The sequence below is a fragment of the Helianthus annuus genome, chromosome 3 (assembly GCF_002127325.2).
Source record: "Helianthus annuus cultivar XRQ/B chromosome 3, HanXRQr2.0-SUNRISE, whole genome shotgun sequence".
Classification (NCBI taxonomy): domain Eukaryota; kingdom Viridiplantae; phylum Streptophyta; class Magnoliopsida; order Asterales; family Asteraceae; genus Helianthus; species Helianthus annuus.
The window spans coordinates 97,156,003-97,179,923 of record NC_035435.2 but is presented as its reverse complement, the minus strand read 5'-3'; the positions used below and the strand labels follow the sequence as shown (position 1 = coordinate 97,179,923).

Here is a 23,921-nt window from a genome sequence, read left to right as displayed (position 1 = left end):
CCTGCACACTATGCTTTCCCAGACAAACCTCAACACTTGCTCCCCTGTGATGGTCCGGAGGGGTTTAGCTTCAACCCATTTTGTGAAGTAATCAATGGCGACCAATAGGAATCTCACCCCTCCGGTGGAAGCTGGGAAAGGGCCAACAATGTCAATCCCCCATTTCTTGAACGGCCATGCGGAAGTTACGGGGACGAGGTTGTTTTTGGCTCTGTGGCTAATAGGCGCGTGCCGTTGGCAATCTTCACATGCTTGTAACTCGCTGACGGCGCTTTGGTGCATACCTGGCCAAAAATATCCGGCGTTCATAGCCTTAGCAACGACCATTCTTGGTCCGGCATAAATGCCACATATCCCTCAGTGGATTTCCCTAATGACATAACTGGCTTCTTCTGGAGTTAAGCACTTCAGGAGCGGACCCAGGAAGGTCTTTCGGTAAAGTTGTCCATTATGGACCTGATACTGCAGCGCCTTTACCTTTAACTTCCGGGCTTGAGCTTTTTCCTCCGGTAGTATGCCATCTTTCAAATACTCCAAGATCAGAGTCATCCAAGATCTTTGTTGCACGGAGACGGACATTACAGACCCTGCCTGTTGAATGGCCGGAGCTTGCAGAGTTTCAACTAGCACCTCTTTAGATAAGTGACAAAATGCTACAGAAGCAAGTTTACTTAAAGCATCCGCTTTTTTATTCTTGCTTCGCGGTATATGAACGATCTTGCAAGAGTCGAATGAAGAGATCAAACTGTTGACTTGGCTTAGATACCGGATCATGTTTTCTTCTCGTGCCTCGTATTCTCCGCTAATCTGATTAGCAACTAGTAATGAATCAACATGTGCTAACACGGAAGACGCACCGGCTTTAGCTGCGGTCTGGAGCCCTGCGAGGAGAGCCTCATATTCTGCTTCGTTGTTTGAGGTCTTAAACTCGAAACGTAGAGCGTAAGTGTATTCTATTCCCTCTGGATCTATCAGGATCAACCCGGCTCCTGACCCTTCTTTGCTGGAGGCTCCGTCTGTATATAAGTTCCATACCTTTGTCAGAACGGTCTTTTCTTTGGTACTTTCCCTGACTGGTACCTCTTCAAGGAAATCGGCCACAGCCTGGCCCTTCACCGGTCCCCTAGTTCGGTAGGTGATATCGAATGCGCTGAGTTCGATAGCCCATTTGGTTAAGCGTCCTGAAACCTCTGGCTTTCTGAGAATTTGTTGGATCTGGAGATCAGTCTGTACCTCTATGTTAAAAGCTTGGAAATACCTTCGGAGGCGCCTGGAGGCATGCACCAATGCGAGTGCCAATTTCTCTATCATCGGGTAACTAGTTTCATAATCTTTCAGGATACGACTTACGTAGTAGACTGGGATTTGTGCTTGATCCCGGTATACCACGAGTACCGCGCTTACAGCGAAATGAGAGGCGGAGAGGTACACCGTGACAGTTTCACCAGTAATTGGGGCGGTCAGGGTGGGTAGCGATCCGAGACACACTTTCAACTCTTGGAATGCCGAATCAGCTTCCGGTGTCCACACTATCTGACCTTTTTCAGTTCGCTTCTTTAACACATTCATGAAAGGGATGGAGCGGTCAGCTGCTTTTGATACAAAACGATGGAGTGCTACCAGCTTCCCATTTAACGATTGGATTTCTTTAACCGTCTTTGGGGGCTGCATGGAGACTACTGCTTTGATTTTATCAGGATGTGCTTGTATGCCGGACCGTGTTATCCATACCCCTAGAAACTTCCCTTCTTCTAAACCGAAAGAACACTTTTTGGGATTAAGTTTGAGATTGATACTCCGAAGCCTGGTGAAGGTTTCGAGTATGTCATCGATCATGTTGTCTTCGGCTTGACTTTTTATGACCAAGTCATCCACATAAATTTCTAGATTTCTTCCGATCTGGTCTTTGAACGCTTTGTCCATCAATCTTTGGTACGTTGCTCCGGCGTTTTTTAATCCGAATGGCATTTTAGTATAACAGAAGAGACCCTCGTTTGTTACGAACGCGGTCTTGTCTTCGTCTTCTGAAGCCATCTGGATTTGGTGATAACCTTTATATGCGTCCAAGAAGCATTTAAGACAGAAACGGGAAAGAGAATCAATCTTTAAATCGATCTCTGGCAAAGGATAGCAATCCTTCGGACAAGCATTGTTTAGATCAGAAAAGTCGACGCACATCCTCCAGGTTTTATCTTTCTTTGTTACCATTACTGGATTGGAGACCCACGTCTGGTACCGCACTTCCCTGATAATTCCAGCACTTAGTAACTTTCGTACGTCCTCGGAGATAGCTTTGTTACGAGCTGGAGCCATATTTCTTTTTCTTTGAGCCACTGGTTTTACTGAATGCGACACCTTCAGCTTGTGCTCGGCCAAGCACCGAGGTACTCCGACCATGTCAGAGGTTTGCCACGCAAACACATCAAGTGAATTAGACAAAAGCTTCCATAATTTCTTTTTGGTTCGTTCGGGAAGTTGAGCCCCGACTGCAATTTTTTGTTCTGGGAAGTGCGGATGTATGGCCCATTCTTCTGTAAGGGGATTCGGAGGTTGCACATCGGTGTTACTTTGTCGTACCTCTGCTACGCAGATCGTTGACTTAGAGTGCAATGTTGCGATCCCTGCTTCGGTAGGGAATTTTAGAGAACCGTGAATGGTGGAGCTGATGATACCAAAAGCGCACATGCCCGGCCTCCCAAGTATAACGTTGTGAACGGACCTTGCATCTACCACTAGGTATGTCAAATTAACGGTTCGGACCATGTTTCCCTCCCCCATTGTTGTAGGCAAAGTGATTTGCCCGATGGGCTGTACAACTTCTCCGGAAAAGCTTACCAGTGGCATGGAGACTCGTATCAGTTTTGCTTTGGTTTGCGGAGCTAATTGTTGAAAACACTGTTGATACATAATCTCTGTAGCACTTCCACTATCAACATAAACTCTCCGGACCTTGTGACCGGCTATCACTGCGGATACGATGATTGGCCCGTCTTTGATCTCTTCGGAGATAATTGGAGGAAAAGCAATTGGCTGCTGCATCCAGGCAGCCATGTGCTGATTGGTTCGCTTAATGCCCTGATTGTTCATTTTTCTAATCATGCAAATTGCTGGCTGATTATTTGGGTTATCCGCCGTGTTTCCTATGGACTTCCCCTCTTTAACTTCTTTCACCAGATGCGATAGTTTACCGGAGCGAACTGCCTTCTCTATTTCTTGCTTTAAAGACCAACAGTCATCCGTGTTGTGACCCCGCGAATGATGGTAATCACAGTACTTTTTAGAGTTTTTGTCACCTGGGTTTCGAAGCTTTGGTGGGGCTGGAAAACTTGCTCCTTCAGCACTGAGGATTTCACTCGGAGTTTTGGAAAGATCCGACAGGTTGTAAAACCTTGACCCGGAGCTTCGTCCTCTCTGAGATTTATCATTTCTGCTGTAAGGGTGCGATCGTCCTCTATTGCTGGACGGGGCTTTGTCGAATACGGACCCACCATTTTTCTTCCAAGAAGACATCTTATGATCCAACTCCGGAGCTGGATTACATGCATTTTTCCCCCGAGCGAAAGCTCTGGCTCGCTCCATTAATACTTCCATGGTTTTTGGCAGATTCTCGTGCAGTTTCTCAACCAGCTGGTTGTTCCGAACACCATGACAGAATCCGGAGATCCTTAATTGGTCGACTACCCCGCTGATCTACATGCTTTCCCGATTGAAACGGTCTATGAAACTATCCAAAGATTCTCCATCCTTTCTTCGGATGTTATGAACTTCAGTGATTTCTTTGGAGTAGTGTCGTTGTTGGCTAAAATTCTGGAGGAACAACCTTCGGAATTCCTTGAAGTCATTTATCTCTCCTTCATTCAGTGCGTCAAACCATACTCGGGCAGCCCCGGTTAATGTTTGCGCGAACATGAAGCACCACGCCGGCATCGGCCATTGTTAAGGCCAATTGAAGAACCAAAGAGTCGAGTTAAGGCCGGAGCCTGTAATCGAAGGTTTGGGTCTTGTAAAAAGCTCGGAAAGTTTCCTGCAAAACAGAAAACCGTTAGGCTCGCCGCAGAGATGGGAGGGCCCCTCTGCGACCACCCTCCGGCGTGAGGATAAGTATTTGTTTAGAGAGAGAAAATAGAGAGAGAAAATAAGGACGGAGGTTCAGAAAATCGTACTTGGCGTTGTACTTTGGTGAGGTATTTATAGTGGTCAACTGGGATGACGTCATTCGCCCAGACGCACTTGAATGGTGGTTCGTCTCCGGAGTTGCATGGAGGACGGAGCTGATATGTCCATTTGGGTACGGAGCTGTCATGTTTATTTCGTTCGTTCTTCGGTGGGTAATATCCGGCCTCGGATATGTATCTTCAATTATCAAGTGACCACTTCCATAGTCTTCATCCTCTCCACATGTAGATACAAATGCATCGGCTGCCATCACCTTAAAATCGCTTACATCGGGCTCATCAAATCAGATTGAATCATTTGAAATAAATAAATTAATAGGGTACATTCATACAAACACCAACATATGTCCACTTACAAAACTATTTTTATGGTTTAAGTTAGTTACTAGCCCATTGGCGTTAGGTTTAGACCTTTAGTGAGCCCAATACCCAATTTCGTTAAGACCCAGGCACGTTTTTTCGAGTTCGAATAGGGTACATGAATTCTCAGGGTCGGCCCTGTTGAGTGAAAAGTACAGTTTTGGACGATATCAATTTATATTTATAGACCATGATATTGTGAGCCGAAAAGAAAGAGAAGTAGGATAATATGTATTTTAGCTCTTTAGTAAGAGTTGAATTGGAAAATTGTTAGCTCTGATATGAATTCGAATTCAAATCAAAGTTTTTCATAACCTTATTTAGGAACTTGAAATTCTGATTCCCAGCTAAAAATACTTGCAAAAACTCTGGAGATGGTACACATAGTTAATAAAAGTGTCCCACATCGGCTAGTGTTTCATTCGATGGTGGGTAAATAAGAATGCAAAGTGAATCATGTTTCATTACCAGGTTGCGTGAGGGTGCTGTGGGTCCACATGTTCTTTTAAACCCTAAACCACTCCTATCAAACCGGAGGTCTCTAAATATTAGATATGGGTTTCTTTTACCGGGTTTTCTTAGACCATTTTCAAAAGTAAGTAAAATCCGAGATTGTGTGGACTCATGGCTTGATTGAACCCACGAGTTGACTTGTAGGTGGTGCACCATTGATATGTTGGACGCATATCTCGGTCTATTCCTCGTCACTCTAGCGCAACCATTTTTAGAAGTGTTTGTCGGTTCTGATTTTTTAATTGTTTGAAAACTTTAGGCGAAAAGGATGATTTGATTGGGCTAAATGAAAAAAAAATTATTAACTCTTATTTGTGTTTGACTTGAACATGGTGCACACATCTTAATTGTTTGAAAACTTTAGGCGAAAAGGATGATTTGATTGGGCTAAATGAAAAAAAATTATTAACTCTTATTTGTGTTTGACTTGAACATGGTGCACCATTGATGTGTTAGACTAAGGATAGCAATTCTTTAACGTGACCTAAACACGACACGAAAAAATATAAGTTTTGGGTCGGGTAACTCGGGTTAAAACAATCTGTTTTATTAAACATGTCAATCCAAACACAACCTGTTAAATAGATGGGTTTACCCGAACACGGCCCATCTAAAAAGTCGGTTAACAGAACCGCTTAACCCGAACATGACCTGTTTAACATGTGGGTTTACCCGAACACGGCTCATCTAAAAAGTCGGTTAACAGAACCGCTTAACCCGAACATGACCTGTTTAACATGTGGGTTTACCCGAACACGGCTCATCTAAAAAGTCGGTTAACAGAACCGCTTAACCCGAACATGACCTGTTTAACATGTGGGTTTACTCGAACACGGCCCAGACTTCGATTTACACAACAATTGTTATTTCATCTTTAACCATGGGCGCTTTACTTTGCTTAAATTTATGATCCACTGATAATATATGATTTTGTTCCTAAGACGAAAAAAACTGAACTTTTATTCTCATTAAATATAACTACAATAAAATGTTAAAAAACCAATAAATAAAACAATGTTTCTTATATACACGTGTATATAATGTAAAAATGCTATAATCAAATGCCAAGAATATTAATCCTAAACACCATAAGTCACCATTATCAAATTGGTCTTCTAATCATCTTTAGTTGGAATTGTGTCTCTATATAGAGTATACCCTCCTGGGTATGGAGAACCTGGTAATTACAACAACATCCACATTAGTAACCAAATTAAACTAACCCGTATGTATACAAACGGTTTTGACTGGATTAACCCATTTGACCCGTTAGAGTATAACCAAATTAAACTAACCCGTATGTATACAAACGGATGAAATTAGGGCTGGCAAATTGTGTTTTATCGGGTTTAACAGGTCTCTAACGACACGTGTAACACAAGTATTAAACATGAATACAACACGTTTAACTACTTTATATATCATGTTTATAATACAGTTTTACGTTTTATGTACCAAGAAGAAGAAATGATGGATCCTAACCTCATAATTATATTTATTTTTAAAAAGTAAAAAAATCACGCTGCATACTTTTTAGTAAATAGGTCTAATCGTATCTTATACAGATATCTATTGCCAGCCAAAATGCCACATTTATTAGATTATGGACCAACTAAGAAGAGGAGTTACCATGAGAAAAGTGGGAACCATATGGCTGAGGAGGATAAACCGAATGACCAGGAGCGTACGGCTGAGGGGGATAAGGGGCTGGCTGAGGTGGATATGCGGATGGCATAGAATAAGGTCCACCGGTGGCTGGTGGATATAACATGGAGGAAGATGGTGGCGGTGCAGAGTACATAGACATGACTTGAGGTGTAACATAACTATTTGCATTGGCACCCGAATAATGCATTATCAATCGTACCTCGCCACCATGCCTTCCATGCTTAGTCTGCAACGGCCAAGAGCTATCGTCGTATCCTTGAGTAAGAACCTTAGCTAAGTGCACCCTGAAAACCACAAGAATTAATACCATCAATGGAACAATACATATTTGTGACTCGTCTAATCGAAAAGAAGAGGAATTACACTTACTTTCCACTGCCGATGAAGTCGTCACGTGAGAGGGTATTACTGTTCCAAACCATAATGTTCAACTCTTTTAATCCTTCAATCATGGTGTATACAAATTTCTCTTGGAATGTTGGGTTTTTGCCTCCATCGGTACAAACACGGGTGCGGTTTCTGCTACTGCCGTATTCAACACAGACATAAGGATCTTGTCTTGCAATCCATTCTGTGTCTTTCAGTTTATGGCAGCCAACCACTAATCCATGAAGGAAAAAAATAGAAATTAATTTGTATACGCACTTAAGAACCTTTTTAGGGCCATGTTAACAGGAAGAATGGAATTATGATTTTTATATTATTACCAGTGACTTCAAGAAGATTGGTATGATGGGGCATTGGAGGAGGATGATGATGATTTGGTGTTGCAGATGGAACGTAAAGCTGCTGATGATGATGATGATGATACATAGCGAATGCAATTGAAGTTATAATGATGATAGAGTATTGTGTTTTTTTACTTTTATTTATAGCATCCGAATGAACACGTTTTTTAATTAAAATACTAACAAATAACAATTGTATTTTGGCTTTGCGTACAAGATATGACATATTCACAAGCCGCGTCTCACCAAGTCGGAACTTAGAATAGTCAAAGTCAGAACATTATCGTAATAACTTTATTCTAGATCATACATTAGTATTTTCATTTAATCGAAATAGATTATAAAAATTATTTAAATGCTCATTTTCGCATTATTTAATTTTGGTTCATCACAATTGTCAAAACTTGTTGACTAAACCGATATGTATTTTATGTTACTGTGATGGTTTCTGTCCATTTTGTATTGAACATCGGTTTCTTCAATTTCTGAGTGAAGACGCATGTCCGAAGCCGAACATGTGTCCCAGAGACGAACCGGACTGCATTCGAGCGGGCATCCATAGCATGTCCGCCCGCACCAGAAGACTCCGAGGACGAGCCCCCGTTCAAGTGCGTCCAGACGGATGACGTCATCTCAGTTGACTACTATAAATACCCCTTCAAAGTACAAATCCAAGTACGATTTCTCTGAACCTTCGTCCCTACTTTCTCTCTCTACTTTCTCTCTCTACCAATACTTATCCTCACGCCGGAGGGTGGTCGCAGAGTGGCCCTCCCATCTCTGCGGCGAGCCTAACGGTTTTCTCTTTTGCAGGAAACTCTGTCAACCTTAAAACAAGACCCAGATCTTCATTTACAGGCTTCGGCCTGAACTTGACTTCCTGGTTCTTCAATTGGCGCCATCCGATCTTAAAGCTCTTAGTCCTTCACTTTAGTGAACTTCTTGAGCAAAGAACTGACAAATGGCGGCCCCAGGTTCTTTGAATTTGGGATCTACGGCTGTTAGCACGCAAATTACTGCACCAGCAAGTATCACCTCCACGACCTCAGCTACTTTAAGCTCAGGTCCGGGAACAACCTTGCCTTTCATCTTACTCCCTACTTCGCAAACCTCAGAGTTCGACGCAGAATTTCTCGCCAAAAACGCAAGTCTTCTACGAAGATTAAAAGCGCAACAGGCCAGAGATGAACAAATCCTTGGTTTGCGAACCAGGCTCTTTCATGACGAAACACCAACGGGGACAATGGGCCCGACAATAATCACTCCTACATTTTCCACAGTCGTTACTTCAGAAGCTTATACTGGATATGTACAAGGTTCTTCCGGACCTTCACCAGTAATGGCCACACAAAACGATATGCAGGTGGATGTAAGTGGCGATCCGGAACTCACCAAGCCGTACCATCCAGTTTCTATGACAGCCAAGTCAAAGTTTAGTGCCCGTATTACACATGCCAAACTTCCTCCAAAGCTCAAAATGCCAACCACGGTGAAGAAGTACGATGGCACAACTGATCCGGATGATCATATGTTCGATTTTGACGGAGCTGCGCGAGTAGAACAATGGCCGATGCCAGCTTGGTGCTTTATGTTTGCACAAACTCTAACTGGAGCCGCGCGAGTATGGTTTGATGCGTTGAATGAAGGTGAGATCAACGACTTTGAGGAGTTCCGAAGATTATTCCTCCAAAATTTCAGTCAACAAAGGCACTACTCTAAGGAGATTACTGAAGTCCACAACATCCGGAGAAAAGACGGAGAGTCTTTAGACAGTTTCATTGACCGGTTTAACCGGGAAAGCATGCAGATCAGTGGGGTAGTTGATCAACTGCGGATCTCCGGATTTTGTCACGGCGTTCGGAATAATCAGCTAGTTGAGAAATTGCACGAAAATCTACCGAAGACGATGGAGATACTAATGGAACGGGCCAGGGCTTTCGCCCGAGGCAAGAATGCATGTAATCCTGCTCCAGAGTCAGATCACAAGATGTCTTCATGGAAGAAAAATGGTGGATCGGTGTTTGATAAGGCTCCGCCAGGGAGCAGAGGACGATCACATCCTTACGGTAGAAACGACAGACCTCCACGAGGGAAAAGCTCCGGATCACGATTTTACAATTTATCGGACCTCTCCAAAACTCCCAGTGAAATTCTCAGTGCGGAGGGGATGAATTTCCCCGCCCCACCAAAACTTCGGAACCCAGGAGACAAAAATTCAAAGAAATATTGTGACTATCATCATGCTCGGGGTCACAATACAGATGACTGCTGGTCTTTGAAGCAAGAAATAGAAAAGGCGGTACGGTCCGGGAAGCTGTCGCACTTAGTCAAAGAAGTAAAGGAAGGAAAATCTTCCGGAGAAAATCCGAATAATCAACCAGCAATTTGCATGATCCGCAGGGCAAACAACCAAGGCATCAAGCGGACCAATCAACATTTGGCCGCCTGGATGCAGCAACCCATTGGTTTTCCACCGGTCAGCTTGGAAGATATCAAGGACGGACCGGTCATAGTGTCCGCAATTATTGCAGGACACAAGGTCCGGAGGGTGTACGTCGACAGCGGAAGCGCCACCGAGATTATGTACAAACAGTGCTTTCAACAATTAGCCCCACAGACTAAGGCAAAATTGCTTCAAGTGACGATGCCTCTGGTTAGTTTCTCCGGAGAAGTAGTTCAGCCTTTGGGCCAAATCACTCTCCCAACGACGATGGGAGAAGGGAGTTTGGTTCGGACTGTCAACTTGACGTACCTAGTGGTTGAAGCACGATCCGTTCACAATGTCATACTGGGAAGACCTGGTATGTGCGCCTTCGGAATGATCAGTTCAACTATACATGGGGCCTTAAAATTCCCCACTAAAGCTGGAATAGCGACACTGTACTCCGAATCAGCAATCGGTGTAGCTGAAATACGACAAAGCGAGGGTAATGCCGAACCTCCTAATACTCTCACAGAAGAATGGGCCATACACCCACATTTTCCAGAGCAAAAAATTGCAATCGGAGCTCAGCTTCCCAAACAAACTAAGAAGAAGTTATGGAAACTATTGTCCAATTCACTTGACGTGTTCGCCTGGCAAACCTCTGACATGGTTGGAGTTCCCCGGTGTCTGGCCGAACATAAGTTAAACGTGTCACATTCAATAAAACCAGTGGCCCAGAGAAAAAGAAACATGGCTCCAGCTCGTAACAAGGCCATCTCCGAAGACGTACGAAAATTGTTGAGCGCCGGTATTATCAGAGAAGTGCGTTACCAAACCTGGGTCTCCAATCCAGTAATGGTAACCAAAAAGGATAAAACATGGAGGATGTGCGTCGATTTCTCGGACCTAAACAATGCGTGCCCAAAGGATTGCTATCCTTTGCCGGAGATTGATTTGAAGATAGACTCCCTCTCAAGTTTCCGGCTCAAGTGCTTCTTGGATGCGTACAAGGGTTATCATCAAATCCAAATGGCTTCAGAGGACGAAGACAAGACTGCGTTCGTAACAAACGAAGGATTGTTCTGTTATACCAAAATGCCATTCGGTCTCAAAAACGCCGGAGCCACATATCAGAGATTGATGGATAAAGCGTTCAAAGCTCAGATCGGAAGAAACTTGGAGATCTATGTCGATGACTTGGTCATAAAAAGCCGAGAGGAAGACGACATGATAGACGATATACTCGAAACCTTTACAAGGCTTCGGAGTATCAATCTCAAACTCAATCCCAAGAAATGCTCTTTCGGCTTGGAAGAGGGAAAGTTCCTCGGGGTATGGGTCACACGATCCGGAATCCAGGCGCACCCGGATAAGATCAAGGCAGTAGTCTCCATGCAGCCTCCTAAAACCATCAAAGAGATCCAGTCCTTAAATGGGAAACTCGTCGCTCTTCATCGTTTCGTTTCAAAAGCAGCAGACCGCTCCATCCCTTTCATGAACGTATTGAAAAAGCGAACGGCAAAAGGCCAAATAGAATGGACGCCAGAAGCAGACTCGGCATTTCAGGAGTTAAAGGTATGCCTTGGGTCCCTGCCCACTTTGACCGCACCCTCCACCGGAGAAACCGTCACCGTATATCTATCTGCGTCCCACTTTGCGATAAGTGCAGTACTCGTAGTGCACCGGAATCAGGCACAAATCCCGGTCTATTACGTAAGCCGCATCTTGAAAGACTACGAAACTCGGTACCCGATGGTAGAAAAACTGGCACTCGCCTTGGTACATGCTTCCAGACGCCTCCGAAGGTACTTCCAAGCTTTTAATATCGAAGTACAGACCGATCTCCAGATCCAGCAAATCCTCAGGAAGCCAGAGGTCTCCGGGCGTCTCACCAAATGGGCAATAGAGCTCAGTGCCTTTGATATCACTTATCGTACCAGAGGTCCAGTAAAGGGGCAGGCAGTAGCTGATTTCCTCACAGAGGTCCCGACCGGAGAAAGCATCAAGGGACAACCCATCTTACCGAAGGTATGGAACCTGTATACGGACGGGGCTTCCAGCAAAGAAGGGTCGGGAGCAGGTTTAATTCTGATAGATCCGGAGGGAATAGAGTACACTTACGCATTGCGTTTCGAATTCAAGACGTCAAATAATGAAGCAGAGTATGAGGCTCTCCTTGCAGGCTTGCAAACTGCAGCCAAAGCAGGTGCAACCTCCGTATTAGCTCATGTCGACTCATTACTGGTAGCCAATCAAGTCAGTGGCGAATACGAGGCACGAGAAGATAATATGGTTCGGTATTTACAGCAGGTCAACAGTTTAATCTCCTCTTTCGATTCTTGCAAAATAGTGCACATACCGAGAAGCAAGAACAAAAAAGCCGACGCTTTGAGCAAACTGGCATCCGTAACATTCTGCCATCTATCAAAAGAAGTTCTAGTCGAGACCTTGCAAACTCCGGCCATCCAACAGACGAGCCCGGTCATGTCAGTTTCCGTGGCCGAAAAGTCTTGGATGACTCCGATCGTGGACTACTTGAAGAATGGTACGCTCCCAGAAGACAAGGCTCAGGCACGGAAGTTAAAAGTGAAAGCATTGCAGTATCAGATACACGACGGTCAGCTCTACAGAAAAACCTTCTTAGGCCCGCTCCTAAAATGCCTAACCCCGAAAGAAGCAAGCTACGTTATAAGGGAAATACATTGGGGGATATGCGGCATCCACGCAGGGCCAAGGATGGTTATTGCAAAAGTCATGAACGCCGGGTATTTTTGGCCAGGAATGCATCAAAGCGCCGTAAACGAGCTCCAGTCATGCGAAGATTGCCAACGCCACGCCCCTGTAAGTCATCGTGCCAAAAACAATCTCGTACCTGTAACCTCGGCCTGGCCGTTCCAGAAATGGGGAATCGACATCGTAGGTCCTTTCCCCGTCTCCACCGGAGGAGTAAGATTTCTATTGGTCGCCATCGACTACTTTACTAAATGGGTTGAAGCTAAGCCCCTCCGGACGATCACAGGAGACCAAGTGCTGAGGTTCGCATGGGAAACATAGTGTGCAGGTTCGGAATGCCTCTTTGCATAGTGAGCGACAACGGTAAACAATTTGCGGAAAAGCCGTTTAAAACATGGTGCCAAAGAATGAACATCGAGCAGAACTTCGCTTCGGTAGCCCATCCCCAGGCCAACGGGCAAGTGGAAAGAACCAACTGGAGTATCGTAGAAGGAATCAAAAAACGGTTGGGAAAGGAAGGCGTTTCATGGGCGGACGAACTTCCGCATGTCCTATGGGCACACCGGACCATGCCTAAAACAAGCAACAAAGAAACTCCTTTCAGCTTGACATACGGCACCGAAGCTGTCATACCTGCAGAGGTAGGGATCCCCACACCCCGCATACAACTAGGCCAGCAAGAAAACGAAAGAGAACTCCGTCTAAACCTCGATTTAATCGAAGAAAGGAGGGAACTTGCGGCAATCCGGGAGGCCAAATATAAAAAAGAGTTGGAAAAACACTACAACTCCAAAGTCAAGGAAACCCGGTTCAAGATCGGAGAATATGTTATGCGGAACAATGAAGCAAGTTTAGCCGAAGGAACGGGGAAGTTAGCCCCCAAGTGGGAAGGACCCTATCAGATCAAAACAGCAGGAGAAGACGGTGCATACACTTTAATCAAGATGGATGGAACCTCCGTTCCGCGCACTTGGAACGGAGTGCACCTTAAAAAGTGTTATCTTTAGAAGGTTTCTAAACAAATAATTGTAAAACGGATGCTATGAGCTCCGTCATATTTTAAATTTCCTGTAAAGCGGATGTTTTTTCCCGCACCAGTTAAATTACAAGAACCGCGGAGGGTAGTACCCGCGGGTTGATCAAAAATGTTTCTTACTTTGCATCTATCGGAAAAATTCAAGTTCCGAACCTAATAAATAAAATGCTAAAAAGTTGCAACTCACAAACACCTATCGGCCGAACCCAGGGATCTAACCCTAAAAGGAAAAGACGAACTGGCATTGTTCGTACAACCTTCCAGTTATCCTTGAAAAGAAAAAATCGGATCCACATATAACAAAAAGAACGTTCTAGAAAAATTCAAAATGTACACCGTTAACATGGACGCATGTAAAAAAATAGTTACATCAAATATAGACCGGACATAAGCAGCCGGAATAAATTTTAACACCATTCACAAAAGGATAACAAACAAAGTAAAAACATCATTACGAGTCCAGAAAAACAGGACATCTGTCAAAATGCCGGACGAGCCATTACATTCATCTGGACTACCTAAACAATACCTAAGGTGCATACCCCAAAATACCGGGCATGTCCACCTCATTCATTCGGCAAATCACCACCAGCAAAACGAAGGGCCTTCTTAATTTCAGGAAGTGGCGCATCACTTAGCTTCGGAAGGTCTTCAATTACTGGGAACTTGAGAGTATCAAAACAAACGACCGCCGCCTTCAGTTCCTCCGTAGCATTACGATTCAACAGTGGAACCTCTTTGAAAGGAGTCTTTTTCTGCAGAGCATGAACGTAGCCGGAGTGCAAACCCGAGTTAATACCGACCGCGCTCATCGCATTATTAACCCCAGCCACGGCAGCAGTCATTTCCTTGCCCTTATGAATATTCTTTGCTAGAAGCTGGGCACCTTCCGTAAGCATCCAAACCTTCGTTTCACGGAGATCAGTCACTTCCGTCTTTAAAGAAGCATTCTCCCCCTCCATTTCCTCCAGGCGACCCTTCAAGTCAGCTTCCCCTGTTTTGAACGCATCACGCTCTGGGAAAAAAGTTAGAGAAAATAGAAGAAAAATTTTAATAAAACAAAAACACGAGCATACCGGCCATCATGCTCTCATACGCAAGACGGGCACCGCTGAGGGACTCCTCCATCTTCGCCAAAACCGCTTTGTGTTCTTCGTCCTTCTGTTTCATGGACTCAGAAAATACTTGGAATTCTGAAGAAATCTTATCCCTGTCCTCAGCAGCGGCCGCGGCAGCCGCCTGCGATGATTGATTCTGAGCCGTCAAAGATGCGACCCTTTCTTGTTGAGTCCGAAGGTCTTGAGTTAGTTGGGCTACCTTCTTCTCCACCTCCGGGCTCTTGAGAACTTTGCGCTTCAAAGAACGGACTTCCTTCTCCAAATTTTCTCGCACAGACTCCGCTTCAACCCACCTACGATAAACTTCTGTCACGAATATGTTAGACTGAGCTTGGTTAGTCAAAACCGCGGCCCCAAGATCCGGGTTTTTCATCTTCCGACTTCGAACATGGTCCATCGGAGTATTGATGTTGAAAAGCATCATCTTAGCGGTCAAAACGTCCAGGACCGTATCCTTGTTCCGAATGTCCCAGTCGGGTATAAACTTCTCCTCAGCAGTGGATGGGTCAACCTCCATATCTTCTGAGAACAGATCTGCATATCGAAAAAAGGACATCAACTCAGGTCCGAACCAAGACGAGGGAAGTGAAGACACTTGATCTTCCTCATCATCCATAAAAAAGTCCGGACCCAGAGAAGAGCCCAAGTGCGTACCTGAAAAAGTGACCACCTTCGGCTCACTATGGGCTTTACCCTTATCCACGCTCACTGGATTCTCCGTCTCCATACTCTCCACCTCACTATCAGGGACAAAACCACCTGAATAGGCCGGGGTCGGTCTACTGCGGGCCAAGGCCGCCTCTTCCCTCGAGCTCTTACCCCCAGAAAGATGTTCATCAAGATCCTCCATAACAGTGCCTTCAGAATAGGAACTCCCCTTCGTCTTCTTCAATCTTGGCATGGGGAGAGAATCTGAAGAACGTACCTGAACAGATTCACCCTTCCTCTTACGGGACCGGATCACCAGGTCGGTATCTGCTCCAACATTTTTACTCTTCAGAGATAAAGGCTGATTCAGTAGTGCCTCGTCTAGACTGCGTATCTCCGGATCATCGTCCACGTCATCAAGAATTGACCTTTGCCCAGCTTGAGATCCGGACGAACCACCCGCCTCCTTAGAAGACGCCGGCATATGAGAAACCGTCTCGGCAAGGGCTTGTTCAGAAGAGTCCTTCGGAATGGAAGATGTTTCAGCAGCAGAAGATACGGGTATGCTCGTATCCTCCTGACCACGAATGGGATGAGCAGAGGGTGCAACCTGCTTCATGAACGGAACATCCTCTTGCTGCTCAAAATCAAAATCGAAGGAGTCCATGCTCGGAACCTTCAAAGCATCAAGAAGCGACATCGCAGCACCTGCATTTCCAAAGTAAAAAAGTTAGCAAAACCAACAAATAAAAGAGCCGAAGGGGGTATAAAGAACCGTAACTTACGATCACTTTTCCGGCGTATGATCGGCCAATCCTTATCCCCCCGGGCCCACGAAAAACTAACTCGACCTAACCAAAGGAAATGCTCGGGAAGAGGACGAATAGGGGACTGATGCTCGATCAGAGCACGGACTAAGCTCTCACTAAAAACAAAGCCCTCTTCAAGGTCAAACGACATGGACTGGTCCTTAAAACGCCACCTCATGTCCTCCGGAAGACAACGGTCGTCTAACCAAAAGAAGTTATCCTTCCAGTTTTTTAGACTAGACCGTTCGTTGGAAGAAGGAGATGGGACATTCTTCCGGTGTGCAAAAGTATACCAGTCTCCGGCCGAGATAAACTCATAAAAGTACCGGAAAACGTTCAAATCCGGTTTCTTATCAAGGGCACGACAAGAGATCTCGAAATGGTTAACACGGCTAAGGCCGAATGGGTTAACCTGACAGACGTGGACCCTAAAGAACTGCAAAACCCTAATCAGGAAACGGGAAAAAGGAACCCTATAATTGGCAAAGTTACAGACACGGGTGTAAAAGGGGAATTTCCCTTGACGAAAGGGGTATATGGCTTCCGTACTGGAAGAGAGGACCGGATGTAGATCTAAGGGAATCCTATATTCTCTAATAAACTTATCCAACTGACGTTGGGTAAGCACGCTCACACTCTCCGAAAGGTTCTCCTTACCCGGAGCCATAACTGTAAAAGGTAAAAAGGAACAAAGACGCACCTTTTTTCTTTGGAGAAGAAGAAGACACTAGAGAGGGTAACAGCAGAAGAGAATGGAAGAGAAAGGAAAAAACGGTGAAAATGAAGAGGTAAAATTTGAATTTATAGGAAAATGTAAGTCGGTTAGGGGCCAGTCACATCAACCGTCGCCTCCCACGATTCCCAACAAGGGTTCCGTTACCGTCACATATGGGTGACCGACAGCCCAAGTAGAGAAGGTCACCCGCACCATACAAAACACGCCACGTAACCTGTTTAAAACTACTCCAAACCGTAACACGTCACCCAAACGGGATAACAAAGCTTGGAATGATAGTTTGACAAAGTCTTCACAAGAAAGACTTCCCAAACTAGGGGACTTGAAGACGCATGTCCGAAGCCGAACATGTGTCCCAGAGACGAACCGGACTGCATTCGAGCGGGCATCCATAGCATGTCCGCCCGCACCAGAAGACTCCGAGGACGAGCCCCCGTTCAAGTGCGTCCAGACGGATGACGTCATCTCAGTTGACTACTATAAATACCCCTTCAAAGTACAAATCCAAGTACGATTTCTCTGAACCTTCGTCCCTACTTTCTCTCTCTACCAATACTTATCCTCACGCCGGAGGGTGGTCGCAGAGTGGCCCTCCCATCTCTGCGGCGAGCCTAACGGTTTTCTCTTTTGCAGGAAACTCTGTCAACCTTAAAACAAGACCCAGATCTTCATTTACAGGCTTCGGCCTGAACTTGACTTCCTGGTTCTTCACTGAGTAAGTACAACATCGGTAAATACCGGGTACCGTGGTTCATCCTAATAAATCCCTTTTACCAACTTTAAGGAAGAAGCTATCACCCACCAACTTTCCTGATTATTTCCTATTGCAAAAAAGAACATTAATAAAAAAAAGTTTGATCACTTCTGTCATCAACAATTTCCATACATCTTACAAGAAAATAAAATCAAACTCATCCTTGTAACATTCATTAAATCTTACCAACCAAATTCCTAAATTAATCAAATAAGTTTTTTTTTTAAAATAGAAAAGTTCTTTGAGGTCCATTTTATGTACAGGTAACGGCGTATCACAAGTCACTCGCTCACTCATTCTCAGTCACTTTCATAGTCTTCTTCATCTCCAAATGTAAATACGGACGCATCAGCCGCCATCGCCTTAAACTCGCTTGCCGGATCAGTTTTCGGCCCACTAGCAGGATCTATTTGGGCGGGGCCCGAATTCCCTAAAGAGAGATTCTTTGTGTCGCTTGTCAAATTCATAACTTTCCCAGAAGCCAAACTGGTTTCTGATGCAGCGTCGGTTTTTGCTTCAGACTCGGTGTCAGAGAACACCTCGTCTTCTTTTTCCCTGTTTTTGGAGTCTTTAGGTAAGTTTGTGGCGGTGGGTTCAGACGCCGCAGGTGGCGGAGGATCTGCACTTGTACCCTCTGCTGATTTGGTTGTACTTTCGGTTTCGGGTTTGGGTTGAGCAGCACTGTCGTAGTCCACAACCACAACCTCCACTTGAAACCCCGGGGATGGTAATTTCCTCTGCAGATAATTAATTTATATTTTTCATGAACATTTTTGTTGCATTATAATTTATAAAGTACTAAAAACTTACCTTGTCAAACCCGTCCAGATCATTAGTAGTTAGAACCTTCCGGTTCTCAATCATTGTTGTGTTCAGCCAGCTATAAATAAAAAAAACAGCGGTTAAGCGGTTAGTAACTTAGGGGCTGTTTGACAACTTCTGAATGGTTAATTGCTGCATCAGTAAGAGGTTTGAACCATTAAGTGCTGAACGAACCATTAAGAGTCGGTATAATGCTTAACCGTTCAGAGGCAAATGTCTGACCAATTCAGATTAGAGGTCTTAACCATTCAGATTCAGTATAATGCTTAATCGTTCAGAGGCAAATGTCTGACCAATTCAGATTAGAGGTCTTAACCATTCAGACTCAGTATAATGCTTAATCATTTAGAGGCAAATGTCTGAACCATTCAGACATTTACTTGCGAAACAAACAGTCGAAACCATTAAGTGTTGAACCAGTAAGAGGTCTGAACCATTAAGAGCTTCATTAAGAGGTAAACAAACAGCCCCTTAGTATGATGTTAAGTTGATTAACTGAAGATTTGAAGCGTACCAGTAAAAGTCGCCTTGACGGTCATGAAAATGAATCTTGAAATCACCACATAACTCGGTCAAACCGGGCTCACCAGGCAGAGCAAAGACCATTACACCCTTTCTCGGTGCAGAAAACCAAAAGTCTTCAGGCTGCACAGTAGTAGAACATAATCTTCATAATTAACTCCAATCATCATTCAACATGTTGCTGACGTGTCATGAAATTTGGTTTTTAAAAAAAAAAAGACGTACTGATAGATCCTTGGTTCTAGGATGTTTTTTGGTTGAAAAGAGAACACCTGCAGACAAATAGACATAATATAAAAGAAGGCACATGGGGGAAGATATTTAGACTTGTTGGGTGTTTACCGTTGTGATCAGAGATGGTAATAGAGGGCCTAATCCAATATGGGCACCTATGAAGGCGAAATCCTCTAAGCATGCACCTACAATACAGCAAACATGTTTTTGACTATTTTTACGAGCATTTAAATGCGTTAAATATGAGTAACACTATTACAATAATAGGCTCCAAAAAGCTCGCTACCAAACACGACCTAAATGGGCAACACTCAAAATTAAGTATAGGATGTACCTGCGTCCGGGCTGATCTTCTCCATTAAAATACGTCAGAACACGTTCAAAATATTTGACATACCTCTGTCATGATGGAAAACACCAGAGAAGAATATCAGATATATGACAACAACTTAAATACGAGTATAGCCTGTAGTCAAAGTTTGACTTACTATTTGACTAGGGAGAACAAGACCTTTTCCATCAACGCATCGTTTTTGGTTATAGTATGATATAGATTCCTCAGCTGTAGGGAAAAACTGCATTGGGAGAAGTAAAAAAAGGCGAAAGTAGATTTAGAACGTCAATATCACGTGCGTTCTACTTTAGTAAAATTAACGTTTGAATGTTTGATGATGTTACCTTTAGATATAACAGAAGACTTGAAATCATTAAGCCCGTTCTAGCCATTCCGGCCTTACAATGCACAACTACAACATTCTCAATGTCCTCTTTCAACCATGAGTATGCACTCTGGCAAAATGATATTATGAGTCGAATGGGGGGACAATTATGGTCATCAAATGGGAAACTAGCAACCTGCATATAGTTGAAAAGTATTTAGCGACGTGAAATATCAATGGAAGGATTCAAGTTAACCACACTAACCATTGTACATATACTTAAAAGGCTATGTCGGTGGGCCAATCCGACATAGCCACGTGTCACCTTGTGGTTGGCCACAAGAATTTTACTCCTTTCACGCTTAACTTTGGTAATTTACATGTTTAGTCCTTATACTTTAACTTGCCTAGCATACATGTTTAGTCCCTCTACTTTAATAAAATGTTCCCCCATTAGTTAACTTTGGTTATATACATGTTTAGTCCCTCTACTTTTGTTCCTTTTAGTACTTCGCCTTTTAGTGTTTTTTCTCGCTAACGTGACGAACTAAACCGACTCCAACCAAACAATATCGTTACCGGTATAGGTATTACTAGAACTGGTAATTCTTTTATTTTACTATCTCGCCTTTTAATGTTTTTTCTTCGATACATACGTTGACGTTTCAATGTTCTTTTCCCCATGGTTTTACGTTGTTGCTACACCGAGTGTCGGTACCTTACGGATAACCCGCCGCAACGCGCGGGGTAAACATACTAGTTATGTGTAAATAGTAAATATTCATTATCATTTGAAATGAAAAAGAAACAAATGTGAAAAAAATAAAAAATTATCAACATCTATGTATATAATGGTTTAGATGAAAACAATTCATGTTAAAGGTTAGTTAACCCCTATACTTGTAATATATTATCTTGCTTGACAAAATTCTACAGACAATAATAGCATGATTTTCACTGACCGAAACATGAATATTGAAAGTAGGTTGAGTTGTTGACAAACCTTCCCTTCAAACAGTGATGCATCATAGAGCCTCTCGGAGCAAAGGTTGTACACCTTGTACTTATCCTGATATTTACAAATAACAAAAAAAAAAAATTCCCGCAAAGTTATAAACATAGGAGGGTATCAAGCAATGTGATTGTAGATTGAATGTAGAAAAGATCGACAAGAAACTGTTTTTACCTTGTGATAGGTTTCAAAGAACCGGATAACTTCCTCCATGTGGTTACGATAAAATCCCTACGGCAAATTTAAAAAAAAAAAAAAAAAAAAAATCAGCTAAACCATTTTCATCAAATATGGTAGTAGAATTCTGAAAAGTTAACGACAGAAACACTATATTGACCTCAACATATCCGAAGAAACCAGAGCTCATATCACCAGCGGGGAATCCCATCGCAATTATATTCTCGGTGATGTACGTCATATCTAAATCAAAACCCCCTTCCTGAAACCAACATAAAGTAACAATAACCGATGTGTGTAATAAATTCTTCTTTTCGTGAGACGGTATTATAAAAATCCAAATCAAATAAAATACAAAAACTATCATAAAACTCAGCTAATAAAATACTTCTTTTTCCTTATTAAACCCAGTATGAAACTAGAAATGATGTGGGAAAAAAGGATAATTTCCCAGAAATTAAAAAAAAAAAAAAAACATTGATGAATGTACATAGATTTAAGAGTAAAATGTCATTTTCGTCCCTGAGGTTTGGCCAGTTCTACGACTTTCATCCAAAGGTTTGTTTTTCCGTATCTGGATCCAAAAGGTTTAAAATCTTGCCATTTTCATTCAGCTCGTTAACTCCATCCATTTTTCACAGTTAAGTCAGGGGTATTTCTGTCTTTTTTGTTAACTTAAAGGGCAATTCGGTCGTTTTCAGGTGTATTCGGTCATTTTACATCAAGTGAAAAAGACCGAATTGCCCTCTAAGTTAGCAAAAAAGACAGAAATATCCCTGACTTAACGGAGAAAAAAGGATGAAGTTAACGAGCCAAATGAAAAATGGCAAGATTTCAAACCTTTTGGATCCAGATGCGAAAAACAAACCTTTGGATGAAAGTCGCAAAACTGGCCAAACATCAGGGACAGAAATGGCATTTTATTCCAGATTTAAAGATTTCCAAATTACAACATAGTGAAAGATAAATAAACATACCTGATATCTTCGTTTGTTTTGTGATACAACATGACGAGCCTTGACCTGGACAGCCTTGACCGCATTTTTAGACGTGTCTACAAAACCTTTAGTGAGTGTTCCAATAATGCCAGCTGTCGGCGTTGTTGGGGTTCCATCAGGGCTATTATTATCATCTTGCGGGTGAGCTTTTGGAGACAAACGCAACGCAAGTCCACTAGTTAAACGAGCAAAAGGTGACCTGGCAGCATTTGCATTTTCAGATGAAGCTTCGTCTTGTGTGGTTCCCATAGATTGGGGAAGTTTCAGACTCTTGGCCCATGTGGTTAAGCCGAACGCAGACGTCTTTGATTGTGAATCTTGTGCGGTATCGGGTCCAGTATCCACTGCGGAAACGGTTTGTGGGCCCACGTCTTTTACGGGAGGCGATGTTGTGTTAGTAGATTCTTGATCCATTTCGTGTATCGGATCTCTTTAACTCAAAGCTACGAATACAATACAACAAGATAGTACATGTAAGAGGAAGCTGTCTATGATACCAAATTATCAATGATCCCAAAAGCCGATACGCAAAGCGCGCGCACCGCGTATGCGAGGCGTTCATTAAAAAATACCAAAAACTTCATATAGACACACTAGATTATGGAAATAAAGTTTGTTGCTTACTACATAGTTAAGTCACTACACAGTACACACTTTTGGTCACACAGTCACCTCTTTGATAGACCGTCTATTCGCACTAAAGTATTAAACCAAAAGAAAAAAACAGAGTAAACGCACCTATCCAAACTTGACCTTATTTTTTCACAAATAATATCGGTCCCTTAGTAAAATTTCGGTGTCAAATATCGGTCAAAATATCGGGACCGATATTATCGGCGATATTGACAGATATATCACCGATATTTGACCGATATAACACCGATATTTGACTGATATAACCGATATATCACTCACTGATATATCACTGAATTATTGGTGTTAAATTGCTATATATATAAATTCTGAATTATATTCAAATTACCGATATCCCACCAATATCTCACCGAGATAACCTATATTTCAAATATCGGTCTTGACCGATATCCGATATTTTACCGCATTAACTGCAGAGATCATCACTTCAAACAAAAGTGATAGAACATAGTACATACAGATCAGATGTATGTATTTACAGATTAAACACAAATAAAACCCTAAATAGTCCAATCAACTACAGAATCTCAAAATATCACAAACAAATTTGAACATTCACTTCTTAAAAGAGGGCAACGCAATCCACGGATCCAAACAAATATTAAATTCGGAAATTCTACAGACAAATTTCATCTGATCTGAAACCCTAATTATATAAACACATACTTGTATAGTATGTATGTATTATGTATGTATGTATATACATAACTTCATATAAGAAGATAATATAGTTGTAAAACAGTTGGTTATATATGGAGTGACAGTTTAAGGAACGGCGTTAGCTAATATGTTACCGGAATAAGTGGTTTCGGATAGCAGTTAACGGTGGGTTAACGGCGGTTTTCGGTGGTAGTAGCAGGCGTCGTCTTCTTAAGTTGCGTTTTGTGTGCCTATAAGATTGAATGAGTGTGTGAGTAAAACAATGAGTCGGATAAATTTTACGTATTTGCAAGAAGGTCCTTATGTTTTGTTTTTTATATGTATATGACGTTTTACTACAGGGGTTGGTTAACGTACAATGTTTCTTAACGTATGATGTGTATGCTGGAAAATTACGCATGTTATAAAACTTAAAAACCCCTAATCACGAATGTTGAAAACCATAATCACGCATGAACATAATCACGCATGTACAAAATC

General features: G+C 42.9%; 3 protein-coding genes across 4 annotated transcripts; all 3 read right to left on the bottom strand.

The window, feature by feature from the left end:
* Window positions 1-357: 357 nt before the first annotated feature.
* On the bottom strand, window positions 358-3,591 carry LOC110931665. Its single transcript, XM_022175051.2, has one exon. It carries the CDS (start codon window positions 3,589-3,591, stop codon window positions 358-360), a length of 3,234 nt encoding a protein of 1,077 aa, XP_022030743.2.
* A 2,394-nt stretch (window positions 3,592-5,985) lies between these two features.
* LOC110929227 (elicitor-responsive protein 1) lies at window positions 5,986-7,570 on the bottom strand. The gene is made up of 4 exons (XM_022172364.2): window positions 7,424-7,570; window positions 7,086-7,317; window positions 6,678-7,000; window positions 5,986-6,225 (listed from the first exon to the last, which is right to left on the bottom strand). The coding sequence occupies exons 1-4, from the start codon at window positions 7,527-7,529 to the stop codon at window positions 6,164-6,166; spliced, it is 723 nt and encodes a 240-aa protein (XP_022028056.1). The 5' UTR covers window positions 7,530-7,570; the 3' UTR covers window positions 5,986-6,163.
* A 10,217-nt stretch (window positions 7,571-17,787) lies between these two features.
* Window positions 17,788-23,713, bottom strand: LOC110929226 (phosphatidylinositol 3,4,5-trisphosphate 3-phosphatase and protein-tyrosine-phosphatase PTEN2A). Of its 2 annotated transcripts, XR_004888452.1 has the most exons (14): window positions 23,576-23,713; window positions 22,107-22,570; window positions 21,290-21,391; window positions 21,127-21,183; window positions 20,944-21,009; window positions 19,960-20,136; window positions 19,770-19,856; window positions 19,616-19,680; window positions 19,390-19,466; window positions 19,273-19,319; window positions 19,040-19,170; window positions 18,514-18,583; window positions 17,907-18,440; window positions 17,788-17,874 (listed from the first exon to the last, which is right to left on the bottom strand). XR_004888452.1 is itself a non-coding variant. In XM_022172363.2 (13 exons), exons 2-13 carry the CDS (start codon window positions 22,539-22,541, stop codon window positions 18,003-18,005), a joined length of 1,752 nt encoding a protein of 583 aa, XP_022028055.1. In that variant the 5' UTR covers window positions 22,542-22,570; window positions 23,576-23,713; the 3' UTR covers window positions 17,789-18,002. The 2 variants fall into 2 exon arrangements, 1 of the variants encoding a protein (XP_022028055.1); XM_022172363.2 differs by having other exon boundaries at window positions 17,789-18,440.
* Between the last annotated feature and the right edge of the window lie 208 nt (window positions 23,714-23,921).